Source organism: Sinocyclocheilus rhinocerous, unplaced genomic scaffold, assembly GCF_001515625.1.
Source record: "Sinocyclocheilus rhinocerous isolate Xijiao unplaced genomic scaffold, SAMN03320098_v1.1 scaffold993, whole genome shotgun sequence".
In the NCBI taxonomy this organism is placed as follows: Eukaryota; Metazoa; Chordata; class Actinopteri; order Cypriniformes; family Cyprinidae; genus Sinocyclocheilus; species Sinocyclocheilus rhinocerous.
The window spans coordinates 1,855,989-1,867,256 of NW_015639771.1; the positions used below are offsets into that span (position 1 = coordinate 1,855,989).

Below are 11,268 nucleotides of genomic sequence, written 5' to 3' on the forward strand. Positions count from 1 at the left end.
AGGACTTAAATGCATCTTTTGCAGCTTTGAGGGGAGCTTAACAAGATCTAATCATGGGTCTAAACAGTCAAAGAAAAAGCCATCCTGAAGTGACATGCCAACAGTGGGCAAATGTGCTTGGTAATTACAGCCTTGCGATAAGAGGGGAGGTACTAGTGTGGTAGGTGCTTTTTTAATGATGCAAGGGCCAGATATGGTATAAAAACCCACATCATTGTGCTAGGCAGCAGCAGATCCTGTCTGGCTCTGACCTCAAGGATATTCAGAAGTGGGAGCCGCGGCTGTGTTAAATTTTTTATTTATTTGGAACCCAAGTATGCCGGTAGGTGTCCATTTTTTTCCCCCTTTTCTTTGGTTTTGGGGAACTAGGCGATGATATTGAATGACACCTATCAGCAGGTGCAGATGGGAGGGTGCTCTTATTACTACTTTGAGTTATAGTTTAAACAAAGTTATTATTAATGGAATGGAAGCTGAAATCATAGTTTATGGTTGTCAGCTGTTGTTTACTTTAAAAATGGCTGAACCAATTGTTCCATTAGAATGTTTCAACCTTCACCAACAGCAGTTTTCTTCACATCATCACATCTAACTCTTTCAATTCCATTGCAGATTTGACCTCAGAGAATGGAACTAAGAGTAGCAAGCATCCTTCTTCTCCTGGTTGCCTTGACGGCTGCCCATGGTGAGAGATATGTTGTCAAGAAGGTGATGAAGGCCCCCCAGTACTCAGTGAAAAGCCATGGTATGTTTAAAATTAAAAAATGCTTCTCTTTGCTTTCTGCAGGGCACTGAAGATTTGTTTCTGTCTGTCATGTTTGATCTAAAGACGTAATAGATTAGCATGTGAATGCTACATTGAGTTTTAATGCAGGCAAAACAAATCTTAGGGAAAAATTATGTATGCACATAGCAAAGCTATATGAGTAGAAACCAGCACACTGATTGGTTGCTGTCGAAGTTTTGAATATTCAAATTGTAGATTCATTGTAGGCAAAAACATGTCATGCCTTTACAGATGCATCATATTATAAAGTCTGTTCTGTTGTCTCTGATTGTATACTGGAAGTCATTTTTTAAATCATTTTAGTTTAGGTAGCAAAAAGACATTTTACATAAAACTGATCCTTTAGTTCCATGTAAAACACATACATCTTTGTCCTCTCTCTCCATATGTTTCACTAAGTTCCAGTCTGGAGTGTTGAACAATACGTTAAAGAATGTATGAAAGATTCAGTATGTTATCTGTTTTCTGTCTATTTTCTTATATTGTGTTTAACTGCATGGTTTGATGAAATCCGCAAAGTTCAAATATAATAATTGAAGTCATCCTTAGATTGGTATTACTGTACAATAAAATACTGTACAGATTTGTATGATTTGTTTGAGTAGAAGCAATTCAGTGTTTTAGATATGAAAGTATATGCACATAAAAACCAACCAACTTTTAAAGGTTATGAACAGCTATTTAGAATTAGCTTCTTAGAGACATGTTGAAAAGTGATTTGTCTGGGTGTGTCACAGCTAAATCTAGACACATCTGTTTTGTTTCATGAAAGCTGTGCCTAGAAGAATGACTTTTGGTATGATGCAGTTTACAAACCAATAGATTTGACCACATGAAGGCAATCATAAAACTGGAGCCCTAGCCGCATATATATATATATATATATATTAAACAAGAATTATATTCTCCAGTGGAATTACAAAATGCACAAAAAGGAGTGTGTATTGTAATGCAATACAGATAGCTGATGGTTCTGATATTAGTACGAATACAAAAATATATAAAATACATGAAATACTAAAGTACTTTGTCTCGTAAGGTCTTTGGATAAATGTTCTGGTAGGCCTTTGTCCGGTCAAGTTTATTTATCAACAATATAGCAATAAAGCATGCAATTGCAGGAAGTGAAATGTTTCTGAAGATAAATAACAGAATCACAGATATAAGATTTAAAGTTAAAATGTTACATTTGAAACAAGCACTTTTTTCACAAAAATTACAAAAACATTTTTTATAATTTAACATACAACTGTTTGTATAACTGTATACATATAGATTTGTTGTAAATCAACAATATATCAGGTCTGAAATTTTAAAATGTATTATTTTAAGTTTTAAAATGTATTATTTATGATGTATGAACACTGTTTTTATAAAAGGAGCTTGAATAAAAAAGGACTTTATAGTGGATCTGTAGAGCATACCTACATACTCACAATCAAATCGATACTGACTTCCTGCTTCGTAGGAAAACAGCTCTATTTCAAAAAGCCTGTAGTTATATCTGTGGAACATTCTATAGCCAAACACTTCCCAAAGAGGCAGAAATGTTATATGGTTATAGGACCACTTTTGGTCAGACATTTCTAAAATCTGTCCAAATGTTATCTGTCCAGATCTCTAGCAACACTGTATATTATCAGTTTTATACTGGTATATTGTACTCGTAGTATATTATACTTATTTGCAGTCAATCTCATTTAGATCACATAAAATACAGAATTGCATGAAAACATCAATTGGAATGTGACAATTCTACCTATAACTGATTATCGCCACTGATGTACATAATGTCTATGAATATTGCCACTGATATACTTCTTGTTTTATTCCAGTGGTATCTGTAGCAGGAGAACCAGGCATCCCTGGTGAGCCAGGCCCACCTGGACCTCCTGGCCCCCCTGGAGACCGAGGAGAAGATGGTGAAGGACTGCCAGGGCCACAGGGACCCCCTGGACCACCTGGTCCTGCTGGTTACTCAGCACCTGGAAAACCTGGTACTCCAGGTGGACCTGGCAAACCTGGAGCCACAGGTGCACATGGACTTAAAGGAGATTCTGGTGCACCCGGTACTCAAGGCCCCAGAGGCATGCCTGGTCCTGTTGGTATCCCTGGACCAGCAGGCATTTCTGCAACAGGCAAACCTGGACCAGCAGGTCTGCCAGGAACAATGGGACCACAGGGTGCGCCAGGTATTAAAGGACATCCAGGTATTCCTGGTGCACCAGGACAAAAAGGAGAAAGGGGTATTGGGGTTCAGGGGCCACCAGGTGAGAGTGGTCCAGCAGGATCAGTGGGCGCTCCTGGAAAGCCTGGTGAGCCTGGTGTTGGAAGACCTGGCAAATCTGGACTTCCTGGTGAACCAGGTAAATCAGGCTCACCTGGCCGTGATGGGGAACCTGGACCCATGGGTCCATCAGGTCCAAAAGGTCACACGGGTGCTCCTGGAATTGGAATGCCTGGCAAGCCAGGTGAGAATGGTGCCCCAGGTATGCCTGGCCATGCTGGCCCCAAAGGTCCACAAGGTGCAACTGGTGCTACTGGTGCTCCTGGCATTCCAGGTTATGGCAAACCAGGTGAACCTGGTGCAAAAGGTGAGAGGGGAGTAGCTGGTAGCCCAGGTACAACAGGTCAGAAAGGTGAGCCAGGTGTTAAAGGGCACACTGGATATTCAGGTGCTACTGGTCCTATGGGTCCAGCTGGTCCTCAGGGGTCAAGAGGTTTCCCAGGTGAGAGGGGAGCAACAGGTGATAAGGGTGGTCAAGGTCCAATGGGACCTCCAGGGCTGAAGGGGCACAAGGGAGAACAGGGACCCCAAGGCATTGAAGGCAAGCAGGGTTATCCAGGGGCAACAGGCCAACCTGGTTCAAGGGGAGTTACAGGTGCTCCTGGTAACAAAGGAGATGCTGGCCAAACAGGGGCTCCTGGTACCCCAGGAACACCCGGACCTGGTGGACCAAAAGGTCTTCCAGGATATCCTGGAGCAGCAGGTGAAAACGGAGAGGCAGGAGCTCCTGGAGCAAGAGGCCCTGTTGGCCCAGCAGGTCCTTCAGGCCCAACTGGCCTTAAAGGTCACCCAGGTCTCCCTGGATCACCTGGCCCAGCTGGTTTGGCTGCCAAGGGAATTCCTGGGCCTCAGGGTCCACCTGGACTTCCTGGATCTGATGGACCTGCTGGACTTACAGGTCCTGCTGGACCTCCCGGCCCTGCTGGTCCTCCTGGTGAGGTCATATTTGAGAAGGCCCAAAGTGAAACTACATTCCCAGTTCTTGTCAAAAGTCCTGTGTCTGCATTCACTGTTGCAACTGTGACACCTTATCCCCCATCTGGTACCCCAATTAAGTTTGATCAGATTCTGTATAATGCAGAGCAGCATTATGATCCTGAGACAGGCCTGTTCACCTGCCAGATTCCAGGAATTTATTACTTCTCCTATAGCATGCATGTGAATGGTGCTAATGCTTTAGTGGCACTTTATAAAAATGGTGATCCAGTCATGTTCACCTATGATGAGTACAACAAGGGATTTGTGGACCAGATGTCTGGTAGTTCTGTCCTTCAGCTCAATGAGCAGGACACTGTATATATCCAGATCCCTGATGCTGAGGCTAATGGTGTCTTTGCCGCTGATAATGTCCATTGCTCTTTCTCTGGGTTCCTGATTGCCTCTACGTGATAAGGTGATCCAACCACATCACTTATGAAACATCACTATTTCTCAAACAGAATATCCTGTTCTGCAAACCTTGATGCACAACAGACTGTGCTATTGTTCTGAGAAATACAAGCATATCAACTTGAAAATTCCAAGCAGTGGTGCCAATAAGAAGGAAGTAATTTATGTAACATGTTATCAGGGATAGAAATAGTTAAAACCTTAACAATTTCATTTTTTGTGTGTGGATCGAGCATGTGAAGTTGTGTCCTGATAATTTCATGTCTTTTCCTTGTTGTTTTTTGTTTTGTCTTTTTGTTTTCTTGTTGCTGATCACAATGGCTAATTAAAATCTTTGTGTCTTATTTTTACTGTTATTGTTGTCCTTATATCCTTACTGATTAAACAGAGAGAGTGCTCTTCCTGACATCATTATATTTGACTTGAACATTGTGATATGGTGAAAATGATGAAAAACAAACTCACAAGCAAACAAATAAACATCTATAAATGTTATCCCGTATGATTAATTTTGCTCTGTAAACCATAATGCCTAAAATAAAATATTTCCTAAAGAGTTCCTGTCTGTGTTTGTGTTTTAGTATGCTGAATAATTTCATGAGTCATTTGTTGTGATTTTTTTTAAAACAAGGGTAACTACAAAGTGGTATGCAATGCAACGGAATTACAACAGTACATGTCTAAATTGATATATTTCTATTTTGTGTTGGTGGTTGCAAAAAAAAATTATAATGATAATAGAAAATTCTGTAGTTTCAAGAGTAGTGCCTTAAAAACAGAAGAGGGAAATAAATGATTATGCTTTGATGACTGTGTTATGTTCACCCAGTCAACCAAAAGATGTGGGTTAGGTGGAGAGACAAGTCAAACAGAAGACGCTGGGTGGAAGCAATCAGCTGGGAGCCACAAGCCGCAGGCACTGCATTTGGAGGGTTTGAGGGAAGTGGTTGAATAAAAAAAAATGAAGACAAGAGCACCTGGAGGGTAAAGTCGTTACCATCTATGAGAGCCACAAGTTTAACATTGCCATATATAAGATGAACATCCAGCATTTAAACTAGAAACAGGAATATTGGGTGAAAACACACCCATCTTGTGGTTGTTAGATTAGTGGTGTTCATTTTGGAGCGCAGAAAATGCATGGTTCTAAATTATCTTTAGCTTCTGTGGTAGGCTAAAAACCTGAGTAGTGTCTGTTAACATTAATTTTATACTTAGAAAGCATTTGGCTTTTCTTGGAATTTAGAAGAACGGCATTTACCAGTGCTGAGGATAAATACACAACACATAAAATGTTTTTCATACCTTAAGGTCTTTGTGATATGAGAAAGAGGTGGAATAAAGCCTACAAACCCTCATATAATCACATAAATGTTTTATCATGGTGCTGTTGTTCAATATATGTTGCCACAATGGGTTTGATGGTAGAGATGGTGATGGAAGGATAGAAGACCTCAACCAACATGTTTCACATTATTCTATTGTAAAAATCTTAAAATCACATTAAGAAATTATATTATAAAGACAATGTTGCAAAATCAACACGCAAACAAAAGTAATATATTGTCTGTCTAAATCCTTTATTTTTGTTTTGAGTGCCCCTAAAATTAAGGGGTAAAAGAAGCATTGTGAACGATTTGCACACAGTTACATTCCATTTAAAAATCAAGTAGAGATGGTGCTGAAGTATTTACAGGAAAGAAAAAAAAATAAAAATCTACTTGACGATTGCACCGGCAATTTTTCAAACATTTGTGGAACTCTGCTGGAATAAAAACCACTTGGACTGCATTACACATGACAGGTCAAATGTTTTGATGTTAAACATTTCAGAACATCATTCTCATTGAAACAGGATTATTTCCAGAAAGAGAGAGAGAAAAAAAAACTTCAGTTGATACCATTAATATTAAAAAAGAAAACACGATAAAGCCATTTTCAACATCGTCAAATCCAGCAATGACAAAAGCCAATACCAATACATAATGCTGCGGTATTGCACAATGCAGCTGCTGAGGTTTTGAGCACCTGTTTTAGTGATTCATATAATGATGACAGTAAAATCAAATGAGAACTGACCAGTAACACCTGTAAATTGTTCAATGATGTTGTTTCTGATAGCTCCTTTTCCCACACGCTTGATTTACCCAATTGTATGGCACCAGTACCTTCAACTAACATTTTAACTCAATGTCCTTACGACACTAACATAGTTCACCTACAAAAGAAAATTAACACAAAAAAAAAAACATTTGAAACAAGCAATGCTCTATTTATCTCATTCATCCACACACACACCCACACAACTTACACAACTGCTACAAAAAATTATGAAAAACATGGGGGAAAATGTGCCTTTCACTTCCAATCATTCCATCCAACTTCCTTCCTTCAAAATGCCATATACAATGTAGTGGATGGAACAGGAATGGATGAAAGTATGGGAGAAAACAGAAGGTTTGAAATGTCATTGGTTTTTGTACAAATTTTCCATGTTTGTGCTCCTCGGACTTCATCTAAAACGGGCTTTTCACCTTCCATCTTACTCTGTGGCAGCGGCTGGGGCATCGGAGCTCTCTGCGGCTGCTGGTTCCTGAGGAGCAGCCTCTGCTTGCTTCTCCTCAGCTGGCTTCTCTTCAGCTACCTCATTGGATGGTTTTTCCTCTTTGTTTTCATCTGGTTCCTCAGCTTTCGGTTCCTCAGCTGGAGCCTCCGTCTTGTTCTCGTCGCAGGAGGCCTCAGGCTTGGCCTCCTCAGATTCAGGTTCAGCATCCTTCTTCTGTTCACCGTTCTCCACAGCCGCTGCTGCCGCCTCTCCACCTTCTGCATCCTGTTTGGCGCTCTTCTTAAAAGAGAAGCCGCTAAGTTTGAATGGTTTCTTAAAGGAGAAGCGCTTTTTGGTTTTGGCAGGCTCACTGCTCGCCGAAGCAGAACCGTTTTCTTCTGTTTTGGCTGTGTCTTCACCATTCGCGACGGCGGAACTCTCCACTTCACCCTCAGGAGCAGCTTTCTCTGCACCTCCTTCCTCTGCTTTTACCTCCCCATCAGCAGAGTGCTTTCCATTGGCCTGCACATCCTCCGTGGCTGCTTCTGCATTTGGAGAGGCATTCCTATTGGTTTTAGCATGGCCATTCTCCTGTGGGAATAAGAAAATGCTTCATATAAGCTGTTTTTGCACTGTGTAAAGATTAAAAACAATTGTTTGCATTAATTTCGCATATTTACAACCTACTAAATACAAGAGGCTGTATGAAAAACACTATCTTGAGTCTATAGGTTCCCCACGTGGGTGAAGTCTCATGCACTTTGTCTGGCTGATGCTGTTGCCATTTAAAGTGCCCCTATTATGGGTAATGAAAGGTTCATATTTTGGTTTTGGGAGTCCCCAACGACAGGTTGACATGCATGCAAGGTCAAAATACACTTTCATTGTCTTATAATATGCATTTATTTTTACCTTACTTGCTCAACGACTCCCAAACGATTCGCTCAATGATTAATTTTTCCAAAACCCTCCTTTGCGTGACACTAATCTGCGGTGATTGGTCCGCATCTTGCCTGTAATGACTGCTTTGTGTACAGCGTTACCGGGGAAACAGCTATTTTTACTGCTCTAAAAGCGGCACCTAGTGGCAAAGAATTAATTTGCATTTTCATTCAGACCTGCTCCAAGGAAAATACCAACAAGTGGGCGGGCAATATGCTAATGTTTCATGTCGACGTCAACATGAAACGGCTTGGGATTCGTTTTAAAAACGACTTGTTTCGATGATTCAGAGTAGACTCTTTATTTTGAGAGACAATAACTTTATACACGGTGCACTTTTAGATTTTAAACTTTGCAGGATGTTTTCATTCACTTAGAGTTGTGTTACACACTGCATGAAAGGTAATTTTAAAAAATCCATAATAGGGGCACTTTAAATGAAAGCGTTGCAAGATGGACGAGTAGATCCACCAGCCCTGATCAAACCGAGGAGATCATCGTGTTAAGTGCAAACACAGTCTTGCAAGGCCACTTCTCATATTAAAGCCATTTCTCATATTAAATCCATGGATTGCGTCTCATGGCTTCCATTTGTACTTCCATTTTATCAAGAAGATGCGATAAAGGCGTGGTGATTTTACCGAAATGGCTTTGCACGACGGAAAAGCTTGATAAAACTACGAAGATGTTCCTATTTAACTCGTTTTTAAAAATCGGAATGGAATCACCGAATTGTACCGTATTCGTAATTATACGATTTTAAAAGAAAAAAATTAACTTGTCGTTTAAACGCACTGATTGCATAGGGGGGGTCTAACGTTATTCCAATCAACGTGCAAATTAGAAAAATGTAATTTACACTAAATGTAACACATGTATGCTCATCATTCAATTTCATACAACAATAACGTCGATATTTAATACAAAGTGCTGGTTTTGAGTGGAAAGTGGAGAGTCCCTTTGTTGATCGGCTCATTGTTCATTTGAACCGACTTGGTTTTTGGTACTGCACACCCCCTCAAAACATTCACACGCCTGCACATACATAATAATTAAAGTTATTACCTGCCCGTTTGATTTATTCGCAGCCTCGGCTGGTTTTTCGGCAGCAGTCTCGTCTTTTGCTCCGTTTTTGGAGATTTGCGCTCCCATGCTTTCACGCGCAACAAAGAATCGCAGATCAAATGAATAAACAAAGAGCGCGAGCTTCTCCCTCAGACGCGTCGCGTGCTCGCTCTCAAGAGCGTCTGTTTTCAAATAAAACCGCGGAAAGGAGATAACGAGAGGTGAAGCTGTGATCAACTGATCGAGAATAAATACTAATTACAGCACTCTCTCAAATAAAATATATTATTTTGGGATAAGAGATGGAGATAATGAAATTGTTCTCTTTTGATAATGAGATGCTGGATACAACGCCCAAATACCCCTGACGTCACAGAAGAGCGGCGTGAGCCAATCAGAGGCCTGCGTGAAGCCGGGGGGAGGGGTTACACTCACGCACTGGAGGGGAGGAAGGGCTCGCAACCAGCAACTGGTGATTCAGTACCAATGTATCCAGTCACAAAGATTTTGCTTTTCTTTTTACTGCTGGTTTTATTTCTTTCTCTCCTTTGGTCTTTGCGGTTGTTGTTTTTTTCATAACCCTGTCTCTTAAAAAAAATCTTTCTTTTGGTTTATTCAAAATATGAAGGGAGAAAGTAAACACCATAGATTTAAATGGCTGAGTATGCATTATGCTACTTTATCTATAGACACTACATAGGCCAACACAAAGGTTTGTAAGCATTTCATTTGCAACGCTCCAACCTTGGATTTCAATTTTCCAATATAAACATTCAGTCACACACACTGCATGCATGATGAATTCATTCTGAGGAATCCTGGTGACCTAGATTCAGTCACAGTTTATTGTCAACCCAGACGGAGCTGTTTTGAATGCACTGAAATAAAGTGTGCTTTCACATCACCATACTAACTCACGTCACCATGGCAACTGCTCAACATCACAGCAGATTGCTCATAAACAATAATAATATTGTAAATGTGCAATGGTGAAATATTTGGTTACGTCTGAACGAGTGAATGATCTGCCTGAGTAATCCAGGAATAGGAGGGAAGATTTATATTGCATATTAAGCTGATTTATGTTTTGTTAAACAGAGAAGCCCTAAAACATTAAAGCCTATTCACTACACCAAACGGATTTGTGCAAACTGGACATTTATCTTTAAAAAACATAAATTTATTATAAAATTAAAATAACAGGAAGTAAATGAACAGTATAAAACAGATTTCATACTTTAGGGAAATATGTTAATTGTGGCATTTGATCAACAATGATCTAAATTAACATGACCATATTTACTTAGAATTTAACCAGTGAAGCATCACAAAAACATTTTGAAAAGTCAGCTATACATAGCATGAAGTGACTCAACAAAATCTTGATGAGTATAAATATTAAAATATTACAAAATCTCACTACTGTTGGCCGGCGTTACAGCAACAGATGTTGATTTAGGGCGAGAGTCCACTGGCAGAGTTTCATTTTCTAAGATTAAAACTAATAATATTGAAAATGCTTGAAAGTCATCCCAAACCTTGATCTGTATTTGCTGATTACTGATTTTTAATACATCTATTTACATCAGTAACATTGCATGTCATATACACGCATTGCCATTTTTGGGCAATATAACATTGGTTACAATGGTGAAATGAGAGGAAGATGTCAAATTTGCATCACTCCCTTAGTCCATTCTAATGGAAACACTCATGCAGAGTGAGCTAGTTCAATGCAATTTAAAGAAAACACAAAGTATAGTATTAGAAATGTACGTTAAATAAAAAAAATATATATATATAAGATTTATTATGTTAATAACTGTGGAAACACATCATCGCAGTCTGTGAAAAGAGTCCATAGTGGTACATATATGATCATTCAGTACGATGAGGAGACTGCAGGGTCTAACTGTCAAAAGTCCATTTTAGTACAGGCACAATCACATACCCATAAAATCCTAATTTATTCACTCCCATGTTCTTCTGAACCTTTATGACTTTCTTTGTTCACACAAAGAGGAGATGCTAGGGAGATTTTCAGGAGACTTTACACCTGAGGCTGTCATTCTGTCAAACATCTTCTTTTGTTTTCCACAGAAGAAAGAATGTCATACAGGTTTCAAACAACATGAGGCGGAATAAATGTTCACAGAATTTATGGCTGAACAATCCTTTTAAGATTTGAACATTTCCTGAGAAAAATAAATAAAAAATAAGATACAGTTGAAAGAACACACATTGTCCTAATAT

General features: G+C 39.6%; 2 protein-coding genes across 2 annotated transcripts; one reads left to right on the forward strand and one right to left on the reverse strand.

Annotated features, from left to right (window-relative positions):
* Positions 1-244: 244 nt before the first annotated feature.
* On the forward strand, positions 245-4,998 carry LOC107751807 (collagen alpha-1(X) chain-like). The gene is made up of 3 exons (XM_016567579.1): positions 245-322; positions 613-745; positions 2,623-4,998. Exons 2-3 carry the CDS (start codon positions 628-630, stop codon positions 4,461-4,463), a joined length of 1,959 nt encoding a protein of 652 aa, XP_016423065.1. The 5' UTR covers positions 245-322; positions 613-627; the 3' UTR covers positions 4,464-4,998.
* Positions 4,999-6,026: 1,028 nt separating this feature from the next.
* On the reverse strand, positions 6,027-9,261 carry LOC107751749 (myristoylated alanine-rich C-kinase substrate-like). Its single transcript, XM_016567514.1, has 2 exons — positions 9,016-9,261; positions 6,027-7,599 (listed from the first exon to the last, which is right to left on the reverse strand). Exons 1-2 carry the CDS (start codon positions 9,100-9,102, stop codon positions 7,006-7,008), a joined length of 681 nt encoding a protein of 226 aa, XP_016423000.1. The 5' UTR covers positions 9,103-9,261; the 3' UTR covers positions 6,027-7,005.
* Positions 9,262-11,268: the final 2,007 nt, after the last annotated feature.